Below are 16,730 nucleotides of genomic sequence, written 5' to 3'. Positions count from 1 at the left end.
ATGGTCTCCAGTCAAATCACCTCAAGCTGTAATCTCATTAAATCTTAAGTGAATCAGTGGGTCTGGTTATTACTTGAAAGCCGAGTTACAGGAAGCGATGTTCCTGATGCAGTAGGTCTGTCTTGGTAGTAAGCTAACAGAGGTGCTTGCCTGTGTGTGGCTCTTAAAGCTGCTCCACGACTCTGATAGCAGAGGTGGTATGCGGGGTGCAGCACGGTAACCTTTCGGCAGAGGACAAAGGCAGAGATGTAGCTTTTCCTGTAATCTTTGTTGTAACTTATGGAGCTTTAGTTCCACCCTAGGCTTTCGATCACACGCCTATTATGCTGCCCCAATAAGCCATTTCTCTCTTGGAATAAACTAACCTAAACTTATTTAGCAATGGTAGCAGATTGCTTAGCACTGTGCACACAGTTGCTGAAAGAAATGCGTAGCAACTGTCCAAAATCCTGGCTTTCCTCTTCTCAGTTCAGCATACGGTCTTTGGGAGCTCCTGTACTAGTGAACACTACATAGAAGAATATTTAAGAGACAGACAGGTAGCTTTGTGAAAGTCCTTTGACCAAGCAGATGTGACTCAATAGGTTAATTGTCTTGCGCTTGGAAATGCAATTAAACATGTTTTGTTCTTCTGTCCCAATTGCAGAAGGTATTTTTCTTTTTTAGAGAGGATAATTCTATTCTATGATCTCCTCAAACTTTCTTTTTAGGAGGCAGGGCTGGTCTGGCACTACATAAAAAAATGAGTGATCATAGCTTAACATGCAAGATCTGTGCGTACACTTTTTTCACAAAAGCTTTCCACTGATTTTGCAGAGAAATTTTCTTCTGCTTTGCCTACCTGCTTCCTCCCTCGGGGTGGGGAAGGTAGAGAAATAAAAGGAACTGTATCTAGTGTAAACCCAGCCTTTTGGTGAATTGGTGTACTCAAACTGTAGTCAAACTCCTGCCAGTTCTTGTCAGTGTATTTCTAGTGTGGGTCTTCATGGTACGCTTCCATATACTTTCGCTATAAGAATGGTCTCTTCCTCAGAGTTGTATTCTCTGTGAATAGAATACAGTGTGAATTTGTAATAAAATAGGGGTTTTATTGTAGTAAGAATAGTGCATATTTTTCTCTTAAGGAAATGGGTAAGGATTTAACCTTCTTAGATGTTCCTTCTTCCTTTGGTAAAGTGAGTCATTTGACTCTTCCCCTCTAGTTCCACCTGGATAGCTTCACTGATGATTGAACAAGCCTTCTGTATTTACATTATCCTGATTTAAAGCTCAAACAAGGCTACAGTTGAAGTTTAGTGTAAGGCTAACTTGCCTGTAAAATGTAGAAGCCACCTAAAGCTGTTATGGGAATGCTTGAAACTATGAAAAGGCTGGTGCGTTCACCAAAGGGTTCAAAATATTTAAACATTTTAAAAATTCAGAATGCTTTCAAATTATTTAAAACTCCTAGAAATATCGCTGAACCCTGACAAGGTGGTACCAAACCACTCTTTGGCTAGACCAAAACTATAATGCTTTACAACAGAATTTTAGTGGCAGTATGAAATTGTATACTTTGCATGAGATGTATGAGATGCCCTGTGGAATGGGTTAAATATAGGATGCATGCATCAATCATAACTTAAACCTTGAATGGAAGATTATCCTCACTTTCCCAGACCCAAACCTACTTCTCAATAACAGTGTCTATGGCAAAATGACAAAGTGTGGTTGTTAGGCTTTCTTATTCATTGTCTGTAAGCACTTTGATTCTACCCTGTAGTTTAAATGAGTAGTAATTCTGGTCGTCTTCAGTTTTCACTTGAACATCCTTCCCAGAATGCTTATCTCTTCCCCCGTCTCCCAAATTAAAAAGGAAAGTGGTATTACTTCCTCTCCATGAGGAAAAGGACACTGTGCAGCACTTTAATCTGTGATGGAAAGGCAGAAAATTGGGTGTTAAAACTGAAAAAATCCCACTTTGGGAGAAGATTGGGATGTAAGCATTAAACTTGCTTGTACCTGTATTTTGCCAATCTGGAAATAAGTCTGGAGCGGGTAAGTGATTAATTTAGAGTTCTGATACTTCTCTTGCTTTTGTCAGAGGCAAACAGCTGGACATATATGAAGGCATACTCAGATTGTCCCATCAGAACTTGTCTGAAATCTTCAGATCAAAATAAAAATGTCTCTAATTTTGTGTTAATGGCTTGTAAGCAAAGTTTTTCTGTTGTTCTCACTGTTGTGTAGTGATGGAGAAAAAATTATTCTGAGTAAACACTTCTAATGTCCCAGAACAGATCTCATTATTCTTAAGCAATTTTCTTTTATGATTTACAGTCCCTTTTTGGCAGTAACTGTAGAGCCGTGTCATTATATGATAGATGGACAGGAATTTACTCATTCACTTGCAAGGGATTAAAGAGTAACCTGCAGTAATGTTTGTTATATGATTATTGAAATGCCCTGTGGCTGTTAAGACAGCTAGGTCTTCCAAAACAAACATTAAATACTAGAGTTCATTTGAAGTAATAGTGCACTTGCACTCATAAGATAGCACTTCCATGAGGAGTCTTTCATTAAATGTGATTGTATAAGCCTCCTTAAAATTAAGAGAAATTGTAACAAGCGTATTAATCTGACAGATTTAGTCTGGCATTCTCCTACAAGCAGCAAAGCTTTGATCCTCAAAGACAGCATTGTTTCTCTGAATGAGATACCCCAGTGTGCATGCCAAGTCCTATGCTGGGAGCAGATAATGATTATTTTTTACATGGATCGTACAATTCGATAGTATTAGTTGAGGAACCCTGATATGATGTATGTAATACACTCTTAGAAACTACTGCCTGAATCTGGAGCAAACTAATTTTTTTTTTCTTTCAATGCAATCCAAATTGGGTTTTCCGTAATTGAGGTTCCTCATTTATGAGGAATCCCAAATGAAACCTCAACATGTCGTAATTTTTCTTCCTGCTCTGAAACATGTGTACTTAAGCTAGTAAAATTTTACACTTGGAATATTTTTAGTGTGAGCTTTGAAAGGATGATGGTATAGAGGCAGAACTTGAATGCTTTTCAAAATGGTGCCATCTAAATGTCCGTGTTATATGTTTTTTGGGTTTCAGTGAAGTTCCTTCAGAGGTCTTATTCTATAAGAACTTGGTATATGGGCATATAGTTCTAAAAATGGTGTTTGAGACAGAATAAGGCAAGAAGAGCAGTGAAAGCAAAGAGCAGCTGAGTGGGCCAGTTCACTGCTGCCTTTGTGCTTTCCACAAAACCTGTTCCACATAAGCAGTAACAAAAAACATTGCAGTATAAAACACTTGGAATGGATTTATATGTCACTTTTCCCAGACAACCATCTTGGCAGTATTTCCTAATAAAAGGCTATAGTTGGTCATATTCACTTTGACCTGAGTTTGATGTGCATATGGTGGTGGTGGTAACTGGACTTGTTTAATAGGCATGGATTGTTTCACAATTAAAGAAGGGGAAAAAAAAATTAACAGCTCCTGCTGTGGGGGTTCAGTACGGTGGCTGTTCTTGTTACAGCTTTCCTCTGAAGACAGAAGAGGTGCAAGGCAGAAGTGGGAGGAACAGCAGAACTGCGCTGTTCCCATCAGACAGCCAGGGTGCAGTAGTAGCTGATGCTTAACGCTGGGGTATGGGGGAAGGAGGAGGGAGGAGAGAAGGATGGCACTTTAGCCCACCTCCCCTGTCTGCCTCACATGCCTGGCCAGCTGGGCAGTTTCCCACTGAACTTGTGAGGAAGCAGGAATTCTTTCCCATAATATGCCAGGAGATCAGTTTATGCCCGAATGCATAGGGGTTTTTTTTGCCGTTCTTTGTTTTTACTTCATGTAGTTTAAATTGCCATAGGATCACTGTGGTTCTGTTTCTAAATTTAAACTGATAGAGGTCTTTAATTTTTTTTTTTTTTGGTATATGCAGGAGTCTTAAGCCTTACCACAAGGAGTCATTGCAAGCAGCCTAATCCTTTCAGTAATTGCTGTCTCTGTAGTGATACTAGCTTGCAGAATGCTAGGTAAATCTCTGAAAAGCTGATACTGGCAGGGGCATGAAATGGGGGCAGTGCCTTTTACAAGTATGTGGACTGCTTTGCCTACTAGGCTATTACACAGGCTACAGTTACCAGAGTCTGCTAGTGGTGGTGTTAGAAATGAGAATTACTTAATTTTACTACGCATATGTTAACAACCGTCTTTATTAAAAGGACTTCGATATTTGTTAGTCAACAAGTGGATACATTTCTTTCATTATCCTAGTACAAATCCTTCTTTTTTTAAAAAAAAAAGATGAAAAAAAACCAAAAAAACCCCATCCCAAAACAATGAAGAGATCCCTTTGTAAATCTGTAGAGATAATATGGTGTTATTCAAATTAGTTTAGTTTGATTATAGGTGTGTAGACAAACCTCCCAAATAGAGTGTGCACTTCAAGATAGAACTTTAAGATGCTGAGCTTCTGTTGAGCTACCCCATGCTTATATTTTTATATTAAAGCCATTTTTATGTGGAAGTACCATTATCTGAGATCTATTACTTTAGAGTACTGTTCTCTACTAAGTTGTTTTGGCTCTGGGTTTCTTGTGCTCTTACCCCATTATTGGCAGTAAGGCCACACAAGCGAGGGGCAATAACTACATAAGAAAGCTGCAAAGCGGGCTCAGAATTCATGATTGCTTAGTTTTCTAGTATTCTTGAGCCACTGTGGTTTTAATTCCAGGTTAAATTCCTGTGGTGGTTAAACTGGGAGTTCTCAAATGTGCACTTCAATCTTTTTTTCTTTGTAACAAATAAGTGTTAAGTAAGGTAATTGAAGCATTACACTATGGGACAGAATAAGAGTGAACTTGTATTCTAAAGACTATTTCTGAACAAAATAAAAACTTAAAACTGCTTAAAACAAAAGAAGAAAAACCACCAACCCAGAACACCCACATGAAAGAAAACTGAGATGGAACCTATCACAGAGTTAAAATAGGTGAAGCCACAGTTTCTCTGGATAAATGTATTCTTTCTACTCATACTCATTGTTTTCCCCTAACAATTGAGCATTATGAATTTCAAATGCCTGATAGGCTTTCTGACCACACAGAGTAGCCCCATAAAAATACTAACAGGATATATGTTGCACCAAAGTAAATTTTCTTGGGTAGTGGCGGTTTGACTACAGACTTAGCTCTATAAGAAAAATAATCCTACAAAAGACCTGTTTGTGTTGACATCAGGAAACTGTTCTGGCAAGCCACACACAGTCCATCAACTTAAGGACATCTTATCTTCAGCATGAGGACTAGCTGCCCCTTGAGTGAAATGCAACAACTTTTAGGATTTATTTCTCTTCCCACTCCTTTCCCCCATCAAATCAAAAAGAATAAGGTTTGCTTCGAGTATATCCAGGAACAAAAGCGTCTTCAAGCTATCTGTTTGGAGGGCACATAACAGCATCCTCACTGTTAGTTTTTCACGTGAAGGTAAATAGTTGTCAAGGTCCTGATGGAGGTAGTGTTCTTTGCAGTGGTGTAGGAACAGTGTGGAGTTCAGGAATGTAGATTTTGAGAGGTGATGCCTATATTGACTTTAGTCACTGTGCAGCAACACAGGAGACACAGGTGTACCCTGACTCCTATGCTAATCCTTCCTGTGCATATAAGGAAAAATTTCAAAAGCTCTAATGCTGAGCTATGCAGTAAAGGAGAAGATGTATTATGTAAATGGTTTGTAAAGATGTTGAAGTTTGTTCTGTAAGAAACTAATGTCGTTTGCAATAGCAAAGCGATTGTCAACCCATTAGTGTTTTACAGCATCACTGAACTCATGGCCAAGCTTTGGCTGAGAGCTATAAGGCACTCTGAATTTTTTGGAGAGCTGAAGAGTTAAGCTCAGTGAAGGATTTGCAAGGACTTGGAGCAGTGACTTGGACAGATGGGCTTGAAAGTTCAACCTAGGTCCTGACCCACTCCAGTGTCTGCTTCCACAGCAGGCTATTAGCTTGCTGGCTTGAACTGTTGAATATTTAGATCCACCCACTGTCCCCTGTGCCAAGACCACCCTGCTGCTACTCGTGTCATGTAGATTTGGCACAGAAGCTGCATTTAAACAGCTAATGAGTTGCATGTTGAAGCACAGGCTGGTCTCCTCTATTGAAATCTGTGAAAGAGCTGACTTAGCACTGGCTAAGTAATGTACTAGCTACTGATACTATTGCATCTTTACTTTGTAGATTGGCTTTACCTGCTTTAGCAGTGAGGATGATTTTCTGATTTTTTTAGAACAAAAAATTGCAGATTTTCTTACCCTAAACAATTTGTTTTAAGCAGACTGGAATGTAGGCTTACCATTATGCAGTAATTAAATGGTAGGATATGGGATAATTCTACCTGTGCCATATCAGTATTAACGTTAGAAGAATATTAAGCCTTGCTTATCCCTATTTAAAAGAACTATTTAAAAGTGAGGAGTTAAGGTGGATGTGAGATGTTATCTCTAGTCCATCAATAACAGGAATCTCAGAGGCAGTAAGTTGTATCAGCTGGCCAAGTTACCTTGTGGCCAAGAGCTTTTAGAAAGTTAGCTGATGAGATGTTAATCTTGAAACTGGGCAAATTCCAGGGGAGTGGTGTAGTGCTCCCCCTACATTTGGAGTGGATAAACAGGGTGGTGCCGCACCTGGCAGAAGGGCTGCTGTGAGAAATGCTTGGGATGCTGCAGTGCCAGGACTTCGGTGGGTGGCTGCAACCAGCAGCTGCAGTCATCACATGAAGTTTTATTTATAAGATTTTAACTCGAAACACATAGGATGCAGTTTTATAGTGTGCTGGAGCTAGCAAATCCTTAAAGCAGGTTTGCCAAAGGTGTGACATCCGGTTCCCTTGCCCCAGTTTGCAGCCTGTTGTCGCACCATTATAGTGACTCTGTGGCTTTCAGAGTGAAGTGGATCTTGATTGTCATTTCCAGACCAAGTCCTTTTGAATTTGCAAATGCTCTTAACTTTGGCAAAGACAACTTGAATAGTCTTTGCTCCCACCTGACTGTTAATACTCACTGGATTTTCTAAACTTGATTAACAGAACTTTTATCTTGGACAAACCCTTTGGTTTTAACCTGGGTGATTTGACTGACCCAGCGTTGTCACCGCTCTCTCAAACATGCAGATGTTTTTACTGGCTTCATTTCATCAGAACAGGATTGAAGAAAGTGAATGTCAATAATTTTAAGAGTATGGTAGTCTGTTTGGTTTGACAGTGTTCAGCTTATCCAGCTCAACTCTGGTTAGATAGATACTGCTCTTCCAGTTAGAGCTTAAAATGAGTGCTATCAATGAGAAGATTTATACTGATTTCCAGCTGTGAGGTTGGCAAAGTACCAGAACTTAACCATGTGGCTTAGCACAGTAGCTCAGATGATATTTAATATATATTTGTCATCAGATGTCTTCATGTCCTTAGTTGTGGGTTCTTCCTCCCTTGTGCTGGCCCTACTGCTCTTTTGATCCCAGGGTCAACTGATTGAATAAACATTTTCTAAAATCAGTTGCTTGTAATGATCCTCAAATCTCCTCACTGAGGCTGGAGGAGCAGTGAAGGGGGCAGGAAAGGAGGAAGGCAAGAGATATATGGCTTCCTCTTAGAGTGGTTCAGTTTAATTATGGAGTGAAATAACAGCTCTGTGTTGTGTGGTTCACACTGGGGAGTGTTGCTGGTTAGATTGGGGGTTTAGAATGGTTTGGGTTGGAAGGGACCTTAAAGATCATCCAGTTCCAACCCCACCCCACCCCCAGTGATGGGCAGGGACACCTCCCACCAGACCAGGCTGCCCAAGGCCACATCCAACCTGGCCTTGAACACTTTTGGGGATGGGGCACCCAAAACTTCCCTGGGCAACCTGTGCCAGTGCTTCACCACCCTCATTGTGAAAAATTTCTTCCTAATGTCTAATCCAAATCTCCCCCCTTCCAATTTAAAGTCATTTTTCCTCGTCCTATTACAATGTTGCCTTGTAAAAAATCCCTCTCCAGCTTTCCTGTAAGTGAGCTTCCTTCCTCCTCATCTGCTGGGCCAGATACTTGTGTTGCTGAGAAACTGGAGCCAGGAACAGCATCTACTGTAGCATCTGGGGAAGAAAGGGTATTAAGACTAGTGCTGGGAAAAGAGCATGTAGAATTACAGCTTTACTTTTTACAAACAGACTTGCAGAGTCTAGTCATCTGTTAGGTGGTCTTTTATTATTCAATGTGGGGTAAGGAAATCAAGCTGAATTTAACAGAAGGGCTGAATGATCCACTTGCACTTGATGAACTTCTAAATGGACCAAACCTCATCTCCATTCTTTCAAGTTGCGAAGGAAGATAATAAATAGCTAACTGGTTTTGCGAATCCCACTTCATACAACTTTCTGTGCATACTGCCTGCTATGTGTAGTATGGGCTGTAATGCTTCAAGTTGCCAGTACTCTTGTAGAAATGCTATTATTCAAATATTGACCTACATTTGAGAATTAACCCTTGTCCATCGTGGAGACCCTTTGGAGCTGGTGTACAATTTCTCATTACCACTTGGTGCAGCGAGGAAAATTGATGTTAAGCTGGTCTCTTCTACACACCAGAGGATTAAGTAAAAAATGCTGATTCTGGGGGTAATTTCGTCACTAACTGGTACACAGAAATGTGAGATTTTAAGTATCTCTGAAAGCAAAACATTTTGTGTATATTGGGAAACAGGCTGTATTTCTGATGTGTATTACATGGCTTGCTCGTACAGTTTTTATAGTTTTGTATTTAAATATCAGGAGTTGCATCAATGCGGAAGTTAAAGTTCCTAAAACTCTCATCAAGGTGTAAAGCAAGTTAATTGCGACAAATTGCTATTAAAATGGAAACTAAGGACTAGCATCCCACAGAGTAAAAATACTGTGTCATTCCACTTAATCTTACAGCAATTATTTGTGCCAAACTCTGAACCAGTCACCCTGGGTGGTTTACTTATGTTTTAAAAAAAAATAAAATGCTGCATGAGTGATGCGGGGAAGCGGCTTTTTCTCTCGTTTGGGGTAGGGGGTGGGGGCAGGGAAAGAAGAACAAAACACAGTGCTGAGGGAGGAGGACCAAAATTCATTGGAAAATCAGTTTATGCTAAAGTCTTAGTGATCTAAGACTTTCACACTACCTAACAAAGCCACTGGCGTTTGAGGGATTGTCAAGGGAACTAGATAATAAAACACCTTTAGTAATGGAAAACTTTAGACTGTGGCGAGTATGAGGATTTTTTTTTTTTTTTGTGGTCATAAACTCAAAATAAGTTAATTTACGAATGCTTTACTGAAACTTTTCCAAAAGCGGAAACCAAGAGGCTACTGTTTTGTTTGTAGGTTTTTTTGTTGGTTAAGATTACAGCATAGATTTTAGAGCACCGGACTTCTATTTCAAAATAATCTGCGTATGTGTTGCTGTCGTGTACAAATTCTTAACTCTATGGGCTTAAATAGTTGCAAGACACTGAAATGTCATGACAGAAAACAAATACTTGAATATGGTTAGATTCCACGTGCTTTATTGACTACTGCATGCCTATATGTGCTTTGAAATGAGAGAAAATCAAGTGTTTGCCAGCTGGGAGGAGAAGGGCACTGAGTGTTGCTGAAGGAACGTTTATTTAAACACAGGTTAAGCATAAGCCTCATCAACTGCTGTTTCTGTTGAGTTTTCCTCTGTCGTGGTGCCTACTACATTCCAATGCTTTTGTCTGGGCTTGGTATTTAGGAAATTTTGGTGAGGGCAGGGGGGGGGTTGGGGGGCGCGGGGCACGCTGGAAGCTGGTCAGCAGTAAGGAGAGGAGGGCTGGTGTGGGAATTGTGGAGTGGGGTCAGGGTTTAACTTTAGTGGCCATTCATCAGATGATGATTGATTGCTGTGCAGTCTCAGGGGACGTTTAACAACATCTCCGCCCATCCCCCTGCCCCCTTTGAAAGCAGATGGACCAAAAAATGGGGAGAGCGACACCCAGGAATTCCTGCTGTTGTAAAATGTTTTTACGGTGCACTGTACAGCCTTTCCTGAAGCAATCACATTTATGGCCTTGCTGTTGTATTTCTTGGGCTGCTGTGGCTGTAAAAGATGAATAGCCCTGTAATATGGTTCACTGATTCTGTTTAAATTGAAGTAGGCTCCCTTTATTGTTTTGTGTCTAAAATTGTATGCCACCAATTCAGGAAATATTTCCTGTTTGGGAAATAATCAACCCATAGCTGATTTATTTTAAAATAAATCACTTTTAACTAGCTCTAAAACTATTTCCCTCTCGCTTCTGACTTATCCATTTAATTTTGGTGGAAATCCTAAAATACTAATTAATGTGGTGAAACAGTTCTTTACTAGATCTGTGGGGTTTTTTTGTTTAAACTTGTTTATGAATATTTTTCCCCTACTAGATAATTACCAGAATGGATGTTGGAAAGGCACCATTTTTAAGATTAAAAACAATTGTATTTTTACAGAACTACTTCACTACTTCACTACTGAAATGATTCATTAAATGCAACTCAACGCAATTTTGAATTTCTTTGAAAGGAGAAATCTGTCTCTGCTTTCCTATTTCTCTTTCCTCACTGCCTATTAGAACGCTTGTGGGATTTGAAAAAAACAGTGTGTTAGAAGGTTTTTGCTTATAAGACAGTCTTTCATGCATTTGGGAAACCAGTGAAATTAACAGGACAATAGTTAAATTTACATCTTGATGGGGCTTTTGATTGTATCATCTCTGGCTACTCAGATAAGGTGGAGGAGGGGAAGTTTTAGGAATTTTTGCTACTTACTGAGTTTATGGTTTGCTTCTTTTAAGCTGATCTTTTATGGAAGACTTAGTATTACTCTTCTCTTCCTTCCCAGTGCCCCATCCCATCTGCGATTCAAGACCAGTCTTGTTATTTGTCATATAATGAGCACAGAAGGAGCAGTATGTTACTACATTAACAGTGCAAATGAAATCACTTTGAGACTGGAAGAGGAGGCTGTGCTAACCTTTTGGGTAGACTGCAGGTGCATCAGATCTGAATTGAGAACAGCACACTTGTATCTTCCTACTTTAATAAGAAAATATATTGTTGGTATGAGTTTTTTTTCAGGGGACTACTTGTTTTCCTGGAGTTCTGGCTTATTATCTCCCCCTTCTCTTTAGATACAGGCATATAAACTTTAATAAGAAAATATATTGTTGGTATGAGTTTTTTTTCAGGGGACTACTTGTTTTCCTGGAGTTCTGGCTTATTATCTCCCCCTTCTCTTTAGATACAGGCATATAAACTTCATCTAGCAATATGTGGCTTTATGGCCATGACCTAGGTACTGGGATACAAGCAGGCTTGAGCTTAACAATAAGTACCTGGTTGTGATTTCAAACCTCTGCCAAGCTGAGGTTTCTCTTGTAGCACTTGTGTCCAGAAAAGAGTTCTGGGAGGGTTCCTAGTTAGTCTTGAAGCTGGCTGAGTCTTCTCATTCACTTGTGGTGACTGGCTCTCTTCCACTCTGACAGCAGTAGGGACTATAGATTTGTGCTTTCTCCTGTGTGTGTTCAAGGTACCTGTGTTAAATAAGTGTAATGTTGATCAGCCCATCGCTGTCTGCTTCCTCCACTTTTCTTCACCCAAGTCTGTTAAACACTTGCTCTTGTATTCAGGTTGTTGTTCACCATTTTGTTTACTAAGAAGCAAATATGAGGTTTTGGCAATGATTTTGCAGTTGTTTACCCAGAAGACTTTTCCTGTGCCATGTCCTGTGTAATCTGCATATTTCTGAAATGAGATTACGGTTCTTGTCTCTCTTCATTCTAAATTCTGGAGTGATGTTTTCCACCGCGTTTTGGTGGCTGATAAGAGACAACTGAACAGCTTAAATTTAATTTTTCTTTGATCTGAACAGCTGAATGACTATTTACTCTTTATCACTGGATGCTGTTACCTTGCACTAAGGCGATTCTTGGGTGACAGAGCTGATCTGTGGTATTTAACCAAACTTTTGCTTCTGGTATTGACTTTGAGAGGACTAATCACAGATTTAACTTTGTTCTGGACTTCTGTTCATATGGTCATCATTTTCCTTTCAGCTGCTCTGCTTGTTTGAGGCCCCAAATCCCTGCTGTATGTTTTTAAGGTATATCAGATTCATATGACTTAACTTGATACTCTGTCTTGATTTTCATTCTCTCTCAACTTCTCAGTTGTTTAAGTGGAGTCATTCAGCAACATGTAATAAACATTCCTTGTAATTTCAACAGCAAAATTTCAGAACTGCAGGAGCAAGTGAACACCGTATACAGATTTAGACAACCACAGCGTAAAGACAAGGTACCCTCTAGCTGAGGAAGATGATGTATTTGAGTAACACATTTCAGAGCCAGGGCAGCCTTTTACTTAAAAACAACAGGATCTGAGATGCTGCTTGGGAACTCAGAATTTGAACAGAACCAAAACATAAGCCTGTTCAGTTTACCTCCAGCAAAACTTAACCCTTACAAAAAAAAGGGTTTTGGTAAAACTTGACATGTGTGCACACATCCACACCCCCCTTTGAGAAATTAATCCATATACCACTTCAGCTGTTGTGCTTACAGGAGCTTAAAATGTCACTTTATGCAGCACAGGCAGTCTGAAGGAATCTCCTGTACTGTTCTTCCCCTTCCTTTTGGATTGAGAAGGGAAATGAGGATGATATGCACCGTACCATGAACTGTTAGCTGGAATGAGGAGTGACTGGGTGGCAGCTGTGAGAAGACGGGTATATCAAACACTTGTCCAGTCTGTGTTCTGCTCTTGCTGAGGTAGTTTTCAAGTAGCTGGTGATGCAAAAATAGTTTGAACTGTGAAACCTTGTTTACTGTTGTTTAGAGGATTTCTTACTCTTCCATGGTAATCTAGATTTTTCTAACACTACACTCTAACAAATAGTGTATGTAGCTAAGAGTAAGACTTTGAATACATAACTTTCTTGGGTTGAACTGTTGTGCTCTTTCAGTTGAGTCTTTGAAAATTTAACAGCTGATTTTTGCTTGCCTCTAAGAAAACACATTTAAATGGAATCTGTTATTTCTGTGTGCTGCTTCCCTCTACTGGGTGGAATGGGAACAGTTATGGCTAGTAATGGATCCAGTCCCAAGCCAACATCTTGTGTAAGACTTTCCTTGCATATAAGGCTTTTAAGTGCTTTGTGAGGGTTTTTATGGTTACCCAGAGTAGCATTCAAATGCTTTGGGCATGTTAATGTTCCAGTCTTATTATCCTCCAACCCCAAGCATCTCTTAAGCATCACTGGCATGGAAGCACTGTCATAGCAAAGGGGTTTTTGCTTTGCCGTTGGGACTGGCAGGAAGGAGTCTTGCCTAATATTGCCACTGAACATAAGGGATTTGGATATTTTTGTTCCTGGGTATGCATACCCTGTTTTCCCCTTCTGGGAGGTGATTGTGTAGGTGCTGCAGTTCTCCAGTGCAATAATAAGTGACCCACTTAAGAGAATGTGGTGTTTGTGTGTGCAGGAAAAGTCTTCACCTGAAACTTGCCATAGATGACATCTCCAATCTCCAAGTGTTGGCAGATGGCTTCCGCTCTTAAGAGGAGCTGATGTGGACACTCTTCCTAGTATTGTATTGCAAAGAAAACAATGACACTTCAATCTAACTGTAAGAGTATGTTTTGGGGCTTACTAAGAGGGATAGCTCTTCCTCTGCGCAGAAGCTATTGTGAAGTCTGCCTATTGCTACTGCTTTTACCTCCTTTTTAGTTGAGCTGTTGGATGTTTTTCATCCTGGCAGTATTTGCTCTTTAATTCTTCATTAGAGATTTAAACAGGTTATTTTTTTTTTCTTTTTTCCCTTCTAGGTACTGCATTTCTACTGTGATACCTGTTCTGTCCCCATATGTCGGGAATGTACCATGGGACGACATGTGGGTCACAGCTTTATCTACCTCCAAGATGCCCTCCAGGACTCCAGGACTATCACCATTCAGCTCCTGGCAGATGCTCAGCAAGGACGACAGGCTATTCAAGTAAGATACTCCCAACTTGAGTACTTTATTTCCCCCCTGCTTCTTTCCCCCACAGCTTGTCTGTTACAGGGCAAGGTGTCAAAGCAAAATGCTCTCTGCTTCTGCTGTCAGTCTTCTCACCCCTTCTGTTCTCTCAGATCTCTGACAGAAGTGGCTGTGGAGCTGAAAACAAAGTGCTGTTATACGAATTTTGCATTCTTGCAGCATAATCCTGTCATGTAAATCACAATATATATGAAGCTCTGTACAAATGCACTTCAGCGTGAAGCATTTTGAAGAAAGTTCTGATCTTGTATAGCAGTGCCAAGCCTGGTTTTGCTTTCACAACTGAGAGTTATTTTCGGCTGTCTGTCATGCCTGGACAGCATCTAGCTCTATAACTACCTATGACTCTGCTTATGTCTTCAGTGTTGCCACCAAATATAAAATGCTAATCAGCTGTTGGATTAGTGTGACACTTCTAACCTGCCTGTGCAAAGGATCTGGAGAAGGATTGCTCTGCACACACAGGTGCAGACTGTAACTGCCTGTTATTGCCTTCTACCTCAGCTATGTTTTATAACGCAAATATAAATACCAGCCAGGGACTGGAAGGACGCTGGTGCAGTACTTGAAGCTATAGAAGAACTTTACGTAGGAAATTAGGCTGCAGGGATGTGTAGTTACTTTTGCTGAATAATACATAGTAGTAACTGTTACATGGTTTTAGCTGTAGTTTTGCCTTTATAAAGGTACTTTGGGTGGGGAAAGCATTGTGGGAAGCTACGTTCCACGCTACTGTCTTCTCATTTTGTTAGCCTTAAATGCTCTAGATTTGAGCTGGATACTCTGAAACTCAGCATTTCTTTGTGATTTAACTAAGAATTTTTATTTTTTTTTTTAGTAAACATTAATAGAATGCCATGTATGGGAAGTAACCTTACATTTTGAATTAGGTGTGCTTTCCTGACACATGCATGATAGAAATAACTTAAAAAACATACAGACCGATTGCTTGTTCCTAGTGTATAAGGATTTGAGTGGGTCTCTTAAATTTTCTTGCTAAATGAGATCTTTAAAATCAATTCCGCTGTTGTTGGCAGTGACCACTTCTTCAGTCTCTCCTAGCTCTTTCCTGCAGTGCTGTGGAATTCCTCTGTACTCTGGCATGTTACTAGATCTAGGGCTTGTGTATCTTGAGGACTGGCTGTTTTGAAGTTCAGTCCCCTTCTGTGATGCGCCAGTTTTTCTGCCATACTGGGTGGTGAGAATAAGCCTTAAATTTTAGCCTGTCAGATAGCTTTATAACTCTTAAGTAAGCTTGTTCAGTGGGACAGGAGAAGCTGCTTCTTCTCTCCTTAAGTCTTTGCACCTGTGGGATGAAATAGTAAGTATCATGGTGGGATAGATAGTAAACTGTTGTTTGTCTCTCTTTAGCTTGTAATGTTAACTTGCCACAACAGAACAGCAAACTCCAAGTTGTTGGAGCTGGATGGTAATTTAAAACACCACTGTAAGACAGAATCTTGTAAACTTTAATTTCTTCCACGATTTATGTGTTTTAAATTAAATGATAAAGCTCTTCTCTTCAGCAGTGTCCATACTGAAACATTTAACATGTCCTCAAAATTAGCAAGAAGAGGATTTATGCTAGTTTAAAGAACCTCACTGGTGCAGTGTTCTGAATTTCTCCAGGCTGTCCTAGACAAGGGCCTGTCCGTTTGTAATTAAATTAACTGCTTTAAATTACTCCAGGACTCTTAATCATCAAACTGGTGTGGATAAATCAACTAAGAAGGGACTGACTCATAAAGTAGAAAGTAATAGAATAACATTGAGTGTCACTTCACTATTGCATGAATGCTTTTGTGCGTGTTTGCTTCCTGCTGGTTTTACTTTGTTTATTACTCCCTCTTTCTTCTGTCTTTTGTGTTGGAGGCTCCTGCCATTGTGGTGAGCTGACTACTTTATAACGGTACAGGTAAAGGATGAGCAGTAGTGGGTATGCTCATGTAACTTAAACAAGCAACTCAACTCAACTTTGTGCAGTTTTACCTCGGTCTGTCCTCAGCCCCATCCAGGGTTAAGAGGCTGTCTTGGAAGTGTTAACTGGGCAGCTTCTGTAAAATGAATCATGCTTTTGAAGAACCAAGTCGTCTTGTTTGTATAGCAGGCCAGATATAGATAGTATAGATTAAAAAATCTGGACTGCTGTACAGGGTAAAGGTTGTATTGAGCAAGTGATAAAGTTGAAGTGGTCATCTGTGTATGCATATACAGGAGTGGGAAGATGGTGCAATTCACGACAGCTGCTATCTAAGCAATATCAGCAATGACTGGAAGAGCACGTGTAGCAGTTAAAGAGATGCCTGACTCAAACGTAATGCAGCGAGCTTGCTGCCTAAGAAAGTTTTCATGGAGGAGAGCTTTCCTTGGTTTTGGATGATAGGGCTGTGAAGCTATATATTTATCCTAGGGAGAAGACAGTGTGTCAGCATGAATTTAAAACTAAAGCAACTAGGCTCTATATTAAAAAACTGGTTTGAGTGCTTTTGTTACTTTGAAAACAGTCTACAGGGAATTAAATGCCAACATAAGCTGCAATATGAGGAACATAGACTGGAGCTCTGTAAGGCTTGACAAGTAGTAAGGTGTAGTAACACTTTAGTGGGAGTGATTCATACTGCTGTACAAGTAACTCTTAATAGG

General features: G+C 40.0%; 1 protein-coding gene across 1 annotated transcript in view; it reads left to right on the top strand.

Moving 5' to 3' along the window:
* Window positions 1-16,730, top strand: part of TRIM71 (tripartite motif containing 71) — a 55,322-nt gene that overhangs the window by 25,831 nt on the left and 12,761 nt on the right. Inside the window, exon 2 of the mRNA XM_054059345.1 lies at window positions 13,875-14,042. Coding sequence (XP_053915320.1) covers window positions 13,875-14,042 — 168 coding nt within the window. The remainder of the gene's footprint in view (window positions 1-13,874; window positions 14,043-16,730) is intronic.

Source organism: Cuculus canorus, chromosome 2, assembly GCF_017976375.1.
Source record: "Cuculus canorus isolate bCucCan1 chromosome 2, bCucCan1.pri, whole genome shotgun sequence".
Taxonomy (NCBI): Eukaryota; Metazoa; Chordata; class Aves; order Cuculiformes; family Cuculidae; genus Cuculus; species Cuculus canorus.
This window is presented reverse-complemented; position numbering and strand designations above follow the sequence as displayed.